The 19,103-nt window shown below is 36.8% G+C and overlaps 1 protein-coding gene across 1 annotated transcript; it reads right to left on the bottom strand.

The window, feature by feature from the left end:
- Positions 1–278: 278 nt before the first annotated feature.
- LOC113239828 lies at positions 279–17,987 on the bottom strand. Its single transcript, XM_026476969.1, has 10 exons — positions 17,890–17,987; positions 15,696–15,866; positions 13,048–13,125; positions 11,977–12,118; positions 8,448–8,679; positions 7,766–7,955; positions 6,284–6,383; positions 5,412–5,537; positions 1,223–1,344; positions 279–471 (listed from the first exon to the last, which is right to left on the bottom strand). Exons 1-10 carry the CDS (start codon positions 17,947–17,949, stop codon positions 340–342), a joined length of 1,353 nt encoding a protein of 450 aa, XP_026332754.1. The 5' UTR covers positions 17,950–17,987; the 3' UTR covers positions 279–339.
- Between the last annotated feature and the right edge of the window lie 1,116 nt (positions 17,988–19,103).

Raw genomic sequence — 19,103 nt, 5'->3', positions numbered from 1 at the left:
AACCTATTCAAATTAGGAACATTAGTGCGTTTTTACGTCACATGAAGACTGAAAACCTAAATGAAAAGTGAAACTAAAATGAAGAGAAGAAATTAAGAATGGACTGTAAGGCTTCATGCCAAAGCCATTAAAAATCTACTAAAAAAACTTGTTTCACTTTTTTCCGACCGTCCATGTTTACTCTAACCACTAACCAACTGCGTCGCTTGTCTACATAGATTAAAAATATAAATAAATTAAAAATATATATTAATAAAAGCGTACAAAAAGTCTGACCTTTGAAATCTATTTTGTATTTTAATATCATTTTATATGAGATTTCAGTTCCTTGAAGCAAAATCAGTCCTGCTTGCCCTGTTGATGAGGGTAGAAGGGCGAAGATACTTGAGCAATATCGCCGGGCCGGTCACCAGATGTCGGATATGGATGATGAGGAGGCACACCCATCCATTGAGGATACCAATATAGACCCTGATGAACATAAAATCAACAAAAACTATTTAAAATAACATACTATCATTTATCCTTCGCTACATCATACACTAGTTTAAGTGACAGATCTTACGTCTTTTTATGGTAATTAAGATGCACATGCCTTGTCTCAAAAAGAGCAAGCTAACTACTGGGGTATAAGTATGATGCCCTGTGGAACACCATTCAGCCTGTACTTATGATTGTAGTTCTTTACTTAAATAAGTTGACTGTTATTTAAACAACGGTTTTGTGTGGAATTTTAAGTTACTATAGTGGAATTTTAAATTTAGCTTGATTAGAATGATATGTCGGCGTGCCTACTTTTTATTTAGGATATTTAGATTAAAAAAACTAAGTCTAAGTATAACATAACTTTCGACCCAAATGACGCTGGTAACACTGAGTCTAGTGTTAGGATGCCTTCAAATTAGACGCTTATAGACGCTCTGCACTGACACCACTGTGCAGTGTCACTACTATTTTTCGTACAATATTTAGAAGCGCAATCGCAGCGCCACTGTCGTGACATACGCGCGCCACTTTTACAGCCACAATTCGTGAACTAAAAATTACTAAAGCGATACAGACGCACGGCTACCGCGGCACTGCAGCACTTCTATAAGCGTTTACTTTATTTATATCAATTAACTAAGTTAAAACCAAATCAAGTTTCTAAAGACATCCAATTCTTCTATTCTAATCTACATTCCCCAGTGAAAAATATCAAAACAATTTTAGACCCAATCACCTTATTCTGCGTGCCTTGACAGCTGTATCGGTATTCGTTGACAGACAAAGAATCCAAATAGCTAATGCCAGCAATGGAACCATAGTTTGGTGGAAACATGAACCAGCAACCGTCCACGGTATCTAGGGACAATTAAAAATATATATATACTGATTATTATGAAAAGTAAGTACTTAGACCGCCGTGGACGCTTTAAAACGTCTTACATTAACTTGGTTGATACGACAGTGACGACTTAAAGCGTCATTGAAACCCTTTAATTTTTCAATTAAAAATTAATTATTAAATATTATCCTTGTATAATATTTATATATTAATTGTTGAAGGCCTACGACAGAGTGTCAAGGAAATAATTGTGGTCGACATTGCCCATGAATGGAGTGGACGGCAGTCTAGTTCAGGCACTGAAATCTCTCTATGAGGATCCCAGTGCCTGTATCAGAATAAATGGTACTTACACTGACTGGTTCGATATCGGGAAAGGTGTTAGACAGAGATGTGTAGCGTCGCCATGGCTGTTTGAAAGTTTTAAAAGAGAGTACGTGTGGGCTGAGAATGAATGTTTTACTCATTAAGTGCCTCCTATACGCCGATGACCAGGTGATATTAGCGTCGTCGGTGGAGTAGTTGCAGGAGATGGCAAATATTATGCATGGTGCTCTTAAAAGGAAAGGAATGAAAATTAATGTGGGAAAGACAAAAGTAATGGTTTTTGAAAGAGAGGAAGATATGACGAATAATTGCACGATATTGATCGAAGGAGAGAAAGTGGAACAAGTGAAAGAGTTTCTGTATTTGGGTGCTATGTTTACGTGTGATGGAAAATGTGAAAGAGACATTGAAAAAAGAGTGAACGCAGGGAATCAGGTGAATGGTGCCTTGCATACTTTCATGGGCAGCCAGAAAGTGTCTAAAAAGGCACGATTGACTGTGCATGGGGGGGCAGGTTCCTACACTTATGTATGGTAGTGAATGTTGGGTTTGGCAGAAGAAGCATGAAAGTATATTTAATGCAGTAGAAATTATAGTTTTGAGGATTATGGCTGGAGTGACTCGGACGGATAAATTACGGAACAGTGTGATAAGAGAGCGTTGCGGCGTGGAAGAAGGTATAGTGACAAAGATAGAGAAAAGGATGCTTAGATGGTTCGGTCATGTAGAGAGGATGAATGATAGAAGAGTGACGAAACAGACTTATATGGAGAGTGTGAGCGGGCAAGTTGGTATGGGCCGACTAAGGAGAACTTATCATGACCAAATTGAGGCCATCCTAACGAAGGGCCAGGTCAAGAGTACCCATAACCGACGAGCGTGTATGAAAGCATTGATGCGTGTTGATGAGGCGAAAGATGTGTGTCAGGACCGTAGCAAGTGGAAGACTGTTGTCTCTGCCCACCCCGATGGGAAAAAGGCGTGAAGTACATATGTATTATTTGTATATTCTGTTTAAGTAAGGAATCCATAAAGAATTCACTCAATATATGTTGGGAATTCATAACATGCCACATCACTATACATATAGACTTGCCGTCCAGGGAACGAAACTACAGTACCGGCACGCTCTGATGGCCGTTTTGACAGATTACAATAGTGAGGTCAAATCTCAATTCATTATCGAAAAAAATATAATCAAATACGAGTCGCATCTATAAGTTTTTAGATTTTTAAATAGTATTGCAATTGCTGATTAAAAAGTTTTAATAAAACGAAAATAAAAATGTTTACTTAATATACACAATATCGTCAATTCGAAACTGCTTTGTTTTACATTGAGCTTTGACGCGAGTTTGTCGGAGGTAGAAGCGATCCCATAAGTGACGATCGTATTAGATTTCATTTTTTTTAAATTTCGAACAACAAATACCGAGTTGTGTCGTAAAATTACACATTTCATAAATTTTACTGCACGTAACTGAATTGATACGAACCTTGATAAGCAGACAAACGTCAAAACGGCCATCATAGCGTGCCGGTACTATAATTTTTATCAGTGGCGGCCAAAAGGTTAAAAACTTTGCTATCCTCTTTCGCTGTATTCGTTGCCCCGTCCAACTCAAAGACAGTTGAAACGCAGATAGAAGTGCACGTCAAAACGAATCATAGGAGTCGTATTCCAGAAGTCTACTCAATGCTCAAGTCAGGACTTGAGTATGATTTAAAGCACTAGAAATCGTACTCAAGTCCTTGCCATTAGGGTCGCATTAGAGTAGCATTGAGTAGAGTTCTGGAATACGAGCCCAAACACAAGGTAGATGCTGTACACTTTTGAGGAGCTCCTTTTATCTGCCTGCCACTTCCATCATCAGGGCTTTTCCTTGGCCCTCTTCCACCCCCAACGATATTTATTATTCGGGGTCCTTGAATACATATTCTTTCTAAGTATGTTTCTTTTTTATTACTATTCTTCTTTCTTTACTCACTATGCATAACATATTTATTTATATGTATATGTTTTTTATTACTTAACTAGCATTATATTTTTGTAAAAAAAAAGAAAAAATTGTCAATAAAAAAAATTAAATATTAAAATAAAACAAAATCCATGTTCTTAATTAGTCTAAATTGTATAAAGTCATTTGTAAAATTGTACAATTAATAATAATTCCATAAAATTGTAAAAAATAATAAAATAGTGTAAATCATTGTAAAAGAAAAAAATCAAATAAAATATTGCGTCAGAATTCAACTAATTTCTCTAATATATATACTTTTAAACTTTCGCGTTGCATTGTACTAACATTTGGAAACAGTAACAAACGCGTTTACATATGAATAGGTATTTTTCCCACATTGTCCCCTCCGCACTACGGAGGCTTTGTTGCCGCCTTATTGACCTGCGTTACTGTCCTCATAGTCGCTACACAGAAGTCGGCAAATTTCGGAGCTAAACGTTTCCCTGTCAGGAGGGCGCTCCATGTCGAGGTCGAGCGTTTCTCGTCGACCTCGAATTCGAACTTCAACCTCTTGGCACCGAATACGTCCTTTCGAATATGGGTCATTCGTTCAGGATATGTTCGAGCGTCCAACATCAGGTTATCTCTAAATAACCATGACACTTAATTTTCATTCATATTACACCTGTGCCAAGTATTATTAAAATCGGTTAACGGAAAGCGGGTGAAGTTCAATAAACCGGATTCATCCCCTAATTTTCCACCCTTGGAGGTAGAATATTTTCTTCAAATTTAAATGGGACCATTACTGAGGTACCCACTTCCCAACAAAAAAGAACCGTCGAAATCAGTTCACAAATCGAAGTAACCGCGTAACATACACACAAAAACATCAAATCATAAAAGAAGACAATAAATATGGGATATCATAACGGAATATGGTAACTCCATGCAAATGTCGCAGTGTGGTTTGTATATGTGCACGCCCGCCGCGTGCAGTGTACGGACGCACACATTCGCATAATTTCGCGATGGATTCGCGTTGCATACAGAGATGGGCAGTAGGTTAAGTACCAATCAACCCGCCCGGATTTTAATCTGTTTTTCACCCAAAGCTTTTAACGATTTTAACCCATTTCTGTCCAAAATCGTTATAATTCCATATTTATTACAAATTTCGATGTAAAAAATGTTTTTTGAAAAAGAGACAACTCACCACACCTTGCAATCCCATGGATTCTCATTACTAAGGAAGGAACGTTACGATTCGGTTGTTATGAACTTCGATTCAAGTGCATACGATCTAACGAATTTTTGTATGGATTTATTTCAATGCGATTTTCAAGCGAATCTATTCAATAGAAAGGCAAATCGATCCTCTAGATCAGAAAGCAAGAAACAATTATTAATAAAATTCGATTTGTAACAAACATAAATAATAACAAATAAATATATAAATAGTTTTTGCCCTCGATTTGGGCGTTAGTGGGTTTTAAACCAATTTAAAGCCGACGTTAACAAAGAGCCGGATTAAAACCCGGGCGCTTGCCTATCTCTGGTTGCATAACGCTGGTCGTCGTAACGTCCTACGCTCCTTTCATTATTATGCGAATGTGGGCATCCGTAGCGTGGGCGTGCACACAGATACAAGTCGCGCTGCTATTTTTGTACGGAGTTAACCATATCTCATTATACTAACGTCATAAGCAAGCGCTACCTCTGTTCTTCTTCCTCAATTCTAGAAATGGCGGCCGCATGATACATTTTGGAAACAATCTTTAGTTTCGACAACTTACAAGTAGTGTTAATTTCGTCCGGTCGATTAGGCTCAGTAGAAATCGGGAATGGCTCTGTAGTCTGGTCAATATACGGTGGGACAGGCGCTAAACCATCACCTGGATCTCCTGGTATGATGAATGGACCTACAATATACAATGTATGTTTGTATTTTGCACTCATGATATAATAACACACTTAAGATTTAAATTCAACTCCAAGCCGTTTACATTAAGATCGAGTAAATGTCAAAAGTTTCCGATCGATCAGTTGTGGCTCGCAATTATCATCGCCTCGACTCGGAAAAGACGCAGTTTCCGATCGGGAGAGGCAATCAAAATCAAGCTGCAGTTAGAAGAAAAGTGACAAACTTATCATTTAAGTTTTTAGCGAATGAATCATAGCTAATGACTAAGGCAGTTTTAGTAGCAGTAGAGCCCCTTGTGAAAGAATTCGTCCAGGGAAGTACTGCCACCTTGCCGTTTTCTGCCGCCAAGCAGTAATGTCAGTATAACTGTGATCCGGTTTTGAAAGGGTAGTGGTGGAATTACAGGCACATGAGACTTGTCAACTTATGTCTCAAGGTGACAAGTACAGTGGCAGTGCTCCTCAGATCTTTGCAACTTAAGGCTTTGGAATGGCACTGTAACTGTTATGGACAGACGTATAGCTAGACTTAGTGAGTTAGACTTGTTCGTCCCGTCACTTGATATTATAAAAAAAAATTAAGAAACTTCTTGTTGAATGCATAAGAATGCGTAATGCTCTCGCTAAAAAGCACTTTTGACTTTTGATCACGTATGGTTTTACTATACAAAGGGCACAATTAAAACAATTTTACGTTTTAAAGGAAGGTGTTCATTTACTTCGGTGCTATCTGTGTAATACTTACCTCCATAAAAATTAGTGTTATTCCATTCACAGACGTGATGGTCGCAGACCAGAGGAGTGTATTTCTCTTTCGTGTAGTACGTGTGACCGTTTGGCAGGATCTAAATGAAGCTAATTAATTTTAGTAAAATGTTCTCGAATGCAGTGCAATTATACACGGCAGGTATACAAATACGATTGTATCGCTGTTTTATCCCGCGTGTAGAGATGGGCAGTGGGTTAAAACCTAATCAACCCGCCCGGGTTTTTACCAAAGCGCCGTATGTTAACCCATCTATCCCATCTGCCCAAAATCGTTGGCTAAAGCGGCGTTTAGTTTATATATTAGTTATTGCAAATTTCGATGTAAAAAATCTTTTTTAGACGAAAATGTCTACAATACCCACTTTGCAATCCTGTGAATTGCCACTGCCAAGGATGCACATTACAATTCGATTTTTATAAAGATCGCTTCAAGTGCATGCAAACTAACGATTTTTTGTATCGATTTATTTCAATGCGATTTTCAAGCGAATCGATTCAATAGAAAGACAAATTGATAAGAAAGACGTGATGAAACCTGCACGAAGAAGAAGGATCACTACCCTCGGAAAATGTGTGACGTCCCCTATCCGCATTGCATAAACCTTCACCTGAGAGGACACCCGTGCCCAGGAGTATAAATGAAATGGAATTGATAAACCGTTGCCAGAGTCGCGCCAATTGTTGTAAAGCCTACATTACATGTATATTCCATATTTTTTAAGTCTCATTTCTCTGAAAAAAATTGTTATATAGTGTGTTCCAATCCATTTTAAACAAAAGTAAACAAACCTGTTTGGTTCAAATTCTAATGCTATAACTCAATAAGGCGAATAAGTAACACTTTCAAGTATATTTCTTAAATCAAAAATTTCAATCGCAATCAAACGAGTATCTAAGTGTAATTTGAGGAGGATTTAAAATTAAGACTTCGGAAATTTTAAATATATGCTTTCATAGGTTTACGTATTTTCACTATTTTTATGTTAGGAAAACCTCTAGAGTATGACTCAATTAAACAAATCAATTCAGTCAATTAATTAATCGATATGTAGTTGGCATTACAATTGGCCATCTATAAATCGTCTCTGATCCGGTCAGTGACTTGTTTAATTTAATTTTTGTTTAAAATGGATTGAAACGAACATTGACTTACAATTATATGGACGTCGGGTCCGCGCTAAAAAGTGCCCGAACTTGTAAGGCGTTAAAATGGTATGCAGAGCGTCAAACTCCGCTTTAATCTTCATTTGTTCGACTGACAGCGCGATACTGCGATGACATTACAATTTAAATTCAACGTTTTAGCTTTTTCATATTCCTTTACATGTCACTACGTTTAAATAGGTTGACTTGGGACATTTTTTTCGTGGTTTTTGTATTAGACCCGTCGTCAATTTATTTGTAAGTCAATAGAAACGAAGTATAGATTTCACAATTCTATAACTGTTTAAATGCTTACCAACAAATAATCGTAATGCCTAAAACGTAGCCCTTGTATGTTAAAATCTAGGATGAACGATCCGGAAGTGATAATGCAGGAGACGGCCGTCAGCGGGGGTAGCTTGTACATAATTGTACCACATTTGACTATCGCTTTTGGCAGTGTTGAAATGTCTCTTACATGTTGGAGGTTCTTTTTGAATGGAAATCTGAAAAGAAAGAGTTTCCTTAATTCATTAAACTCTAGAATAAATTGGTAACCAAAATAAAATATAGAGATATGGAAAATGAAACTATTGTTCCGAATTTAAATCGGGTATATTTGTTTTTTCGTTTCGACTGTGACCATGGAACCTGTAAAGAATCACGACGATATACGACACATAGGACCATAACGAGTATTTTAACAAACAGGATAGCCTTTTTCCTACCCACTTTACGCATAGCCTTCGCATGATCGCCCTTTTTTCACGGAATTAGATAAGTAATAGAAAACTTACGGGGGAGTAACACGTGTCGAACTATGATACTGTGGCACTGGAGATATTGTAAATAGCATGTAGTTGTAAATACACGGAATTATCAAACGCACGGTAATATCCAAGTCTTTCTTACATATCGTTTATATTAGTTTAATTTTTTATATTGAATTTTAAAGGTAAACCTTTCTAAGTCCGTCTGGGAAGCTCTATACAACGCACCTGAATATACAAATTCCAAGATGGCATTCCAAACCATGTATGTAATTTTCCATATCAAATACAACATTCGGGTCTTCTTCAAGGAAATACCGTTTATCGTCAAGATAGTGAACGAAGCCTATGAAATGGAACGCTCTGCCTTTACAATATGGTGTGATACCACGACCCATGTTATAAATATCACTGTATAATTCCGATATGAATATGTAGACGTTCTTGCCGCAGTAGAATTCTGAAATGTTGTTTATTAATTAATATTTTGTTTGCAAATATTCTGACAATCGTTTCTTACAATATGTACACAAGTAGCAGAAGAGGGCCTTGTGAAAGAGTTCGTCCAGGGAAGTACTGCCACCTTATCTATTTCTGCCGCCAAGCAGTAATGTCACCATTACTGTGTTCCGGTTTTGAAGTGTAAGGGTGCTGGTGAAATTGCAGGCACAAGGGACTTGTCAACTTATGTCTCAGGGCGACGGGCAGTGGCAGTGCCCCTCAGATCTTTGCGATTTAAAGCTTTGAGGACACTGCAACTGTTATGGACAGGCGTATAGCATACCATCAGGCGCACGACTTGTTCGTCCCGTCACTTGATGTTATAAAAAAAACCAAAAACTCAGATATGCGAGTCCGTCAATAGGTCAAACCATTAGACTACCACGGCTTTTTTTGGTACCACGAGGAACGAGCCTCCCCTTACAAGACGTACCTATCTTACGCCGATTGGTCCTTTCACCACTATGACAAGCTTTACAGAGTGTGCCATCGATACGGTAAGAAGACCACCAGGTATCTAGGGGAATTTACGAAGCGATATACACTATATTAACAGTGTAATGAATATGGTTTGCCACAAACTTATCCACCTTTTTTAAAGTCAAAGTCAAATCATTTATTCCGTAGGTAAAACTTTCACAATTGAAAACGTCATTTTTTTTAAGCTACTGCTCGTTCACTACGCTGACCTCCCTGAGAAGAACGAGCAAGAAACTCTAGGGATTGCTCTTTTCAAATAAACTTAAATGCTGTGGAATACACTTTGAATCATAATTGTGTGGAACTAGACTCTTGTTGTCTTTCCATATTTCTTTATCTAAAACATACCTGCTCTTCAATTTTGTAATATGACTTTTCAATTAAAATACCTTTAATGTAAGTTTTAAACTTAGGAAATGATAATTTAAATATATTCTCCGGAATCTTATTGTAAAAATGTATACAGTTCCCCATAAAAGAATCGTTTACCTAATTTAAACGAAATCGTGGTACCATGAGTTTGGACTTAGTTCTAAGGTTAATAATAGGGGTTAAAGTATGAAATTGCCGATTTGTACTGAAAATCTAAATTGTTTATTTTTTAAATTTTTAACAAATTTATTTAATCAAAATAGTTGCCATTATTATCTATACATTGCTGCCATCTAATGGGAAGGTTATTAATGCCTTTGCGATAGAACTCCGACGATCTAGACTGCACAAACTGTGTGAAAGCATTTTGTACTGCCTCCTGGGAAGAAAACTTCTTGTCACGTAGATAATTGTCCAAATCACGAAAAAAATGGTAGTCCGTTGGAGCAAGGTCTGGTGAATACGGAGGATGACGAATGGTTTCTAACTGCAGTTCCTGAAGGGTCAAAATGGTTTCTCGTGCTGTGTGAGGTCTCGCGTTGTCGTGGAGCAATAATGGTGAAGATCGATTCATGAGTCGGGGCTGTTTTACTGCTAGTTTTGTCAACATGGTTCGGAGTTCGGCACAATAGACATCTGCCGTTATTGCTTGACCAGATCGGAGAAAACTATAGTGAATAACACCATGCTGAGACCACCAAACAGTTACCATTACCTTTTTATTGGTAAGTTTTGCTTTAGGACACTGTTGTGGCATTTGACCTGGGGTCAGCCATTGCATTTTTCTTTTCCGGTTATCATAAAGAATCCACTTTTCATCACATGTTACAATTCGATCCAATATTCCTTCATTTCTGTACCGGTTCAACAAGGCAACACAAGTTTCAACACGCGTTTCTTTCTGCAGATCAGTCAAATCATGAGGCACCCATTTTTCGTATTTTTTTATTTTATTGATTTGACGCAAGTGAGTCAATATTGTGGGTAAGGTAACGTTAAACCATGCCGCTAATTCCTGGGTAGTTTGACTAGGATCGGCTTCCACTATCTCTCTTAATTCATCGTTATTCACCTGTGTGGGCGGTCTTCCTCGTGCCTCGTTCTTTAAGTCGAAATTTCCATCACGAAAGCGTTTAAACCAAAATCGCACGGTGCGTTCATTAGTAGACCCCTCTCCAAACGCAGCATTGATATTGCGGGCTGTTTCTGCCGCGTTAGTTCCGCGTCGGAACTCGTATTCAAAAATCACTCGAATTTTCGCAGTATCCATCTTTCTTGTCTAAATTGAATAACAAAAACAATTGAAAGTCGATATTCAAATGTTTCAAATTTAAAAAAAAAAATCACAGAAACCATTTGAAAAAAGTTTCATTCGAAAACCTCAAACCATGAAGATTCTATGAAAATTCAAAGAACCTATTGCAATAAAACGGCAATTTCATACTTTAACCCCTAATATTATGGATATCTACTTTCTTAATGAAATTATGTATATTTTTACAGGCATACAAAATATTTGAGTAAATGTACTGTGATTCTGTGATTGAGTCATGATACCAGTCTCCTTAAACTTTTCTCTGAGAGAAACCCGAGAACTTAAACTGTACACAGACTTTTTTCCTTCTTCCCTTTAAACTTATTTGTGGTAGTTAAAATAAATTTTCACGATCATGGTGAACGACTATGGAGTGGAATTACCTGCCTGCAAACTTGTTCCTTAAACTATGTACTTGGGCCTTTTCAAAGCGAGAGTGCATAAGCCTATTAAGTTGTGCATAATCCATCGTCGACCTTATCGTCACTTTCCGTCAGGTGAGACATTTCAGGTGATATTATAGGAGGTGAAATGCGCACTTATTGTTTAATTAAAAAATGTATTTGTTTTCTTTCTTTCTAAATAATGTGTCAGAAAAATCGATTGCCTGGTCTCAAATAGGGAACTATACAATGAATACCGGTGCAACGGAATTCACTCTCTGGCATTACCAGGAACATACCATACCAGAACCAATTTAGAACAGGTCATTTCCCGAATTGGTCCTTTCGGGAATCATCTAATGCAGCGCCCATATTGCAGCCCGTTGGACCACCGAGGTCGTTAAGTCATGTAATTATTCTATCTTTACCGCAAAAATATATACTCCCGGACACATATTTCGAGCCACTTTGCATTGTCAGTATTAAATGTCCTTAGCTTAAATAATGTTTGATTGATCAATAACTAATTCAAGTTTGAAAGTGGTGTACTAAACGTCATTTGCAAAAGGTTTTGTTGAAAATTTGAATTTGCGAAATCGGGAAAAACTGTTTTTTCAATGATAATAAAACAAGTTACATCTAGCAATTGTAAAATAAAAATGCAAGATGGATTTATGTATCCGGGAGTGTATTTCAAGTACTATACCTTGACTCATGTAAAACTCTGAGGGTACGGCGCCTCCCGAAGGCGAATTGTAAGTAGCCACTCGCTCAGTTTTAATTGCATTATGATTGTCGTACATCGTTAGCATGTTGTCTATGACATCATCCAGGGCTATTAGAAGTACCTGATTGCATGTAAAAATATTTTTAGCTTGTGAAATGTTGGTGTTGACTTTTGGCATCTACATTCGTTCTTTAAATTATTTTTTAATGGTACCAAATGACGGGACGAACTGAAGAACACAACCACTTGTCAACTGAATTACCTTATGACTTATTTCAGTTAACAAGTCCTATGTGTGTAGGGATGCATAAATCCGGAATTCAAAAAGTAAATAATTAATATTTGGTGATTTTAACCACTCCATGTCACGCCTTGTATCAATATCGCTCATTTGGTGATACACTGACGCAATTGTACTTCTTGTAATGTTGCAGAAAATGGTTTGAATTGATTTTTTCATTTTATTTAAAATTTATGACGTGTAAAAAGAACTTCCTGTATTTTTTGAATATATGTAAATTTTAAATTACTACCGATTTTTCTTCAAACGTTTATTCCTTTTCGATGGCGGCAGCAAACATGCTATTCATATATTCAACATACTATATATTCATTGGGATTTTTTATTCCATTTTTATTTATTTTTTTACCACTGGCAACTACTGGAATATCTAAATTTCCATTTGTCGGCAGTGGCAACAACAGAACTTTTTATATTCTTATTTTGTCACCACCTGGTAAAATATGGGTTTTTTTTCCCCTTTGCCACCAGTAGAAATCACCACTGGCAACCACTGAGATTTTTTTAACCCGTTTTTCACCACCTGGTAACATATGGGATTTTTTCCGATTTGTCGCCAGTGGGAACAAAGTCTACCTGCACGGCGCGCGCACTTGCGCCCGCGCGCGCCTCGAAATCTGCTTGAAATGCTTTGCGAATTCGCCTCGCGCCGATTCGCAGTTTTGTGTTTCGACCCTAAGACCTTCATCTGAGCGGATACGTGCTACTCTATAGCTAAAATAGCACCTATATGACGACTTTGGACTTACCTTTAATTCCTTTATGTGCATGTGTATGAATCTTGCCAAATGGTCAGTCGCTATGTGAACATGCTCGTTTATTATGTACTAAAACATTTTCAATTAACCTCAGTATATTACAAAAAATAAGCAGATCCTTACGTGTGTACGTTTGCTTGTATATGTGTGCTTATAACAAATTTTATAAACAACCACACCAATGTCGACGCATTCCCATCTGATCTCCTAAAATCGATCCCCTGGGGAACCCATTTTATTTCAAATTATTTTCTATTCCCATCGGATCCCCAATGCAGTGGATCAAGAATAAATATTAATATTTTAATCCCACCTGATACCCTGGTACTTCCAAATTTATTTTTGGTGGGTATTGTGGTAAAGAAAATGTATAACATTATACGTGATAATCATAACATTAAACTAGATTTTAAATGTTGCTCAAGACTGATTTATGTTACTTGTGATTTGCAATACGCCAATATTAATGACCTGTCACAAAAACAAATTGATTGTCTGTGATAATTGTAACATTTGATTATAATTCCTCAATCATACATTTGATTTCAAAACTTCTTTTTCTCTTGACCGTACTTATCTAACAAATACAATGAGGGGATTCTTTGGGAGTTGCAAAATATAGAGGGGATCAGTTGCAATTTTAAATTGGCGGTGGATCAGTTTTGGCGATCGATGGTAATAAATTGCAACATCAAGCGTGTTACCTCTTGGTTAGGTTAGTCTTGGTTCTTACTTCTAACAGTAAATGAAGAGATGCATTGAGAAACCAAAAGTCTTAGAGTTAATACCTCGTGATTTCGATGTCATTTTTCAGGACGAAGATAAAAATGTGGTGTAAAATATACCTTATCCTCCTCATCTTCCACTTTTATTGTTAAGCAAAATCAACGTACCTAATTTACATTTATCAAAGAAAAATAATTTTTGTTGCCAATATCTCGAAAATGAGCAAAATGCAAACGCGTTAGTTATGACAATAAGGCAGTACAGTTGTAAGAATTAAGTTTGTAGTTAGCATTTAATTAGAGAATTGTATAATTTTAACTAATTCTACTATATATATGTATAGTAGAGCAAAAGATTTATAATAATTATTAACACAAAGATCGACTACTTAGAAAAAATTCCTTCGATCCGGCCAGATTCGAACCGTTCAACGTCTTCTAGCAAACCGTGTCAGACGCTATGCCAACTACGCCACGGAACCAACCAGCGGACGTCACGAATTTTTCTATGTGCTTGCTTGTCGGATCTTTTTGTATCTGGTTTTTAACGACTTTTTAGCAGTAGTGCCATCTATGAGAAACCTATGAAAGTATTTCGTCACGCAGTTACGCACCTTTACACAGCTACTAGCCCTGGCTAGAGATATCGCTTTTCACTCTAAGTTTTTTATTGAATGTCAGGATGTTTCACTATCATGATATTCAATTACTTTTTTGTGAAATTACTCCTTTTTTTGTTTTTTTAATGGAATATCATGGTGGTACAACATCCTGACATTCAATAACACCATTGACCTACCAACAAAATAACACACATAAAAAGATTTATAAATTGTGCTTCAACAAAAATCAGTATAAAATCAAAATTATGTGAAAATGCGTAACTGAAGTTTCGCTCTGTCGTACGTTATATCATGAACCAATATAAGAGGCTGCTAATCTCCATTACAAATCGTAACTCTGAAAAAGGTAAAAATTCCGTCAGTTATTTAGTTGGCGCTGGTCGAAAGCTTAGAAGTATTTTCTAATATGTAAATGGCAGTAGATATTAATTAATTCCTCTTTAATATGAAATATAATTAGTCAGTTTTTCTTCCTTCTTATTAGAATATTCAAATATTGACCATGAGTTAAAATTATTTTCTGAACTTCGACAAATTTTTCGTGTCATAGATGGCATTGTGTGCTACAAACTAAATTAAAATTAACGCTTGCTAGTATGGATAGATGGCGCTAATCCTAAACAAAATAAAAGATAGGCAGTGTCTAAAAATATAGTAAACTTAGTAAGTAAAAAGTAAATTCTTTATTTCCTCCACAAATTCGTAACTATTTAAATGAAATAATAGTAGTGTATATAGGAAATTTTGTAGAGGCTGGAGCCTAAACTAGGATTCCCTATGTTTTAGGTCACCAGACCTCCACCTCCCGAATTTCTGATCAATAAATGGAAACAAATTATATAAATAAAAAGAAAAGAGAAAAGAAAAATATAAAAAAATTATGTGAGAGTGCGTGTGATGCGTGAGTGCGTGAGATGTATGAGTGAGTGCATGTGATGTGTGTGTAAGCGCGTGTGATGTGTGTGTGAGTGTGTGCAATGTGCGTGTGTGCATTGGATGAGTGTGGGCTAGTGTACGTGTGAGTGTGTATATTTTTACGTGAGTGTGCGACCTGTGTAAGTTTAGACGATGAACTTTACGAGCGAGTGAGCGTGTTTAGATGTATGAGAAAAAGTATGAGAGGTCAAATTGTGAGTGCTACACTAAAACGTATGAAACTACGGATTAGATATTTAACGACCATCATAAAAATATCAGTGAAAACAAAACTACAGAGTACACTGAATTATTTTAGTATTTGGTTGCTAGCTTCTAGATTTTAGTTCTACCTAAAGTTCATCTAAGGAATTACCTGATCAGGTGCACGCTTTATTTTCATCATTTCAATCTGGTAATGAGCCAAATGATCCAGCTTATCCGTGGGGTCGTGGCCGTATATTTCAAAGGCGTCGATTATCATTGCCAAAGTTATGTTGTCATTCGATTCTTGGCAACATGGGTGGTTCTTTATGTTATATGTGCTCTGAAAACATGGCTCGAAATTACCTCATCAGTCGATTCTGTACTACTGCTTGCAAGACTTGCATTTAAATTACTACTTATAACTGTATTTTATAATTGGTAATACAAAATTCTGACCGCAATGTATATTGTAATTGATGTTTGTTTAAAATTTTTCGTGGTGTTCGATTAGTTGTAATGATAGTAATATGTATTTTAAATAAATGAAGTAAACATAACGTTTCTTTTGTATTTTAAGTCAAAATAACTTATTTTATATTTTTGAAATACCCCATGAAAGCAATTTGTATTTCGTACTGCAAATAAAGATATAGCCCGCATTTTTCCCAGTACTGGGTATAAGGTTTACGTGTATTAAAGCACAATATGCCATTACGAACGACGAACTCTTTCTGCTACATAAACATCAGACTATATTTCAAGTAAGACTATTAGGGGACAGGTGAAGTATCTTATTAATTATTAGTAGTACATTCGGCGCATACCTACCGAGGACTCAAGACGCGGATTATCTGTTTTTAATTTATTTCAGATAGCTTAGGTCCATAACTTGTTATAACATACTTATAGTTACATCTATAAAAATTCTAAAATACTTTTTTTTATAAATAAATAAGTATTAAACAACATCACATACGTTGCTCTGATCCCAAAGTAAGTGCTAAAGCGCTTTATGGAAATCGGAAACAACGACGGTACAACAAACATCCAGAGACGATATAGAAAAGTTAGTTTCTACACTGACCCGGCCGGGGATCGAACTCGGGAACTCAGAAACCGGCACCATGAAAACCAATATGCAAGCCACTCGACCACGGCGGCCGTCTCAATTCAATCACCGCTTCGCGATGACATTTGAAATCGCACAGCAGTGATTCATAGACGGACACTTAAGCCTTTTGGAGATCATTTTCAGGATACTATTAGAGATGCTCCTCACACGGCGCACTAGTGAAGCACATCTTTTACGCATTGTTGCGTAAAAACATTCAACGGTCGTGTATTCCCGAAGCACTGCAGTATCGAAGGAGACCCAATAACAATAATTATAATAATAACGCACACACTCATAGCCCTATATAACTGTTACTTTACAATCAAACGAATATTAAACGCACTAAAGTAAGCAATTTAATTGACGCTAGAACATAAATTCTCGAAGTTAGTACTGCCGGTCTTTTCAAAGTTTTTTAACTGTGTCAGAGCCTAGCTCACATATGTAGGCTACACTCTAGCTCACACCTACTCCAGTACTCCTCGTGAAGATCGTGTTCAAGACAACTCTCTGTAAGTGTGTCTGGTACTCTTATGCACCAATTTTTTTATTACAGCCGTATTATTACTCCTCTTTATTATCCTCTAATATCAAATTCTTTCTAGCGTTAGTCCACTCGCCTTTGTGTGTCTTATGAAAATTTATTAAAATTAACAATTTAATAATAATAACGCACACTCTCAACAAAGCCCTGCATTAGGGAAACCCTGTATCGCGGGTGCCATGGACATACACGTAGACAACCACAAATTATACCCAAACTCACGAGAGAAATAGATGTTCGGCCACGGAGGCCGTAGCCTACAATACCCTAAAAGCATTGTTGTACTGTACTGGAAGGGCGTTGTGAGCCACACTAGTGTTCCTAGCCCTCAGGCTACACGTGCAGAAAGTGGTACAATGGGCTCTGACAAGTGTGAGTTCTACCTCATTCGAACTTCGCTAATAAACATTAACCTTAGGTACACCGTCCATTATTTTCAGACATGTTCAGTTTTAATCAAATGTTCATCATTAATACATTGTGATAAGGTTGCGTTCGGCTCTCCAACAGCGCCGCCTAGACATGTAAACTATAGTTTAGGGTACGATGGAATTGGCATATACATTGTATAAAAGTTCCTAAATAAAGACGAAAAGAAAAGGTTGTGTTCACATGACCCCTCAAATAAGGACTTTCGATAATTACCACGTAATTTATATTTATAATAAATCCGTTGAAAAATTAAAATTATTATAAAATTCTTACCGCATACGTGGCCATTGAAATAAAAAAAATAACTTGCACGCCATTTTCAAAGACTGACATCCCTGAAGACTAGCTAACTGGAAACGCCTTTCTAAACTAGCATTTTTTTTAATTGAAGAGTGCGACTTGTTAAAAATAATTGCACCTTTTTTTAAAGCACCGATAAAAAACAAACCCTAGTTAATAAAAAATGCGTAGAATTGGAAGAAAATATATTTGTTTGTGTTTAATTTTTATTTTTGTGTTCGTACTCATTTATTTCTATAATTATTTAGGTAAGTTTTTAATGTTTACCATTGCCTTAGGGTGAGGCCAGACGAGCGTAATTTGGTGAGTTGTGAGTCGCGTTTTTTAAATCGCGTAGTTTACGTTCGACTGAAATACGGTTGGGCCATCAGATGAATATATTTTATTCAGTTGATTTTAAGCGTTTGTACGGGGTGTTTGTGTCATATAGTGTAATGGAGCAAGAAACGTAACCACTTCCCTCACCTCTTCGTCAACTACCGTACAACCGAAATTCAATTGTAATCACGCGCGTGAGTCGGAAGATAAACTCATTTTGCATCCTCGTGTGGCACAAACCGGACTTTTATACGAAACCGATTGCAACGTAAAATACGCAACTTAAATAAAACAACTCACAACTCACTATTCGTTCGTCGGGCCTCATCCTTATAGAAATAATAACCCAATAATCCACTGTCGATCACAAATGTCGCCTAAAAAGGATTTTGAATTCTTGAATGAAGTCATGAATTTCCTTTCCTCAAAGAAAAAATATTGCTTCCAAAATAATAATGTGACAACCCTACACTCCAAGTGGTGAAGTTACAGGCCCATTGACAAGAGTCAACTTATGTCTCAGAGTGACGGGCGCAGTGGTTTTGCTCCCAGATCTTTGCGTTTTAAAGCTCTGAGTGGCACTGCAACTGTTATGGACAGGCGTGTCGCTTACCACAAAGTCCACGACTTGTATTTAAAAAAAGCGACTTATAGGCAGCGGGAGTTGGTTAAATGTTTCATTATAATTGACATTATATACTTTTAAACTTTCGCGTTGCATTGTACCATCGAGTATATAACCAGAAATAGAGACAGAATGTTATTTATTTGTTTGAAAACTATATATATATACTCAAACACACACACGCACACGCACACACGCACACACACACACACACACACACACACACACACACACACACACACAC

This window comes from Hyposmocoma kahamanoa, unplaced genomic scaffold (assembly GCF_003589595.1).
Source record: "Hyposmocoma kahamanoa isolate Upper Pololo Valley unplaced genomic scaffold, ASM358959v1 116, whole genome shotgun sequence".
NCBI classification, from domain to species: Eukaryota; Metazoa; Arthropoda; class Insecta; order Lepidoptera; family Cosmopterigidae; genus Hyposmocoma; species Hyposmocoma kahamanoa.
This window is presented reverse-complemented; position numbering and strand designations above follow the sequence as displayed.

Excerpts from the sequence above, each read along its gene's own strand:
- LOC113239828 (XM_026476969.1), bottom strand. The coding sequence starts at position 17,949 with ATGTCAGTCTTTGAAAATGGCGTGCAAGTTATTTTTTTTATTTCAATG. Across the intron at positions 13,126-15,695 it reads TAAAGCGTGCACCTGATCAG|TACATAATAAACGAGCATGT; the intron begins GTAATTCCTTAG and ends AAAATGTTTTAG. Across the intron at positions 6,384-7,765 it reads GGCATTACGATTATTTGTTG|ATCCTGCCAAACGGTCACAC; the intron begins GTAAGCATTTAA and ends AGCTTCATTTAG.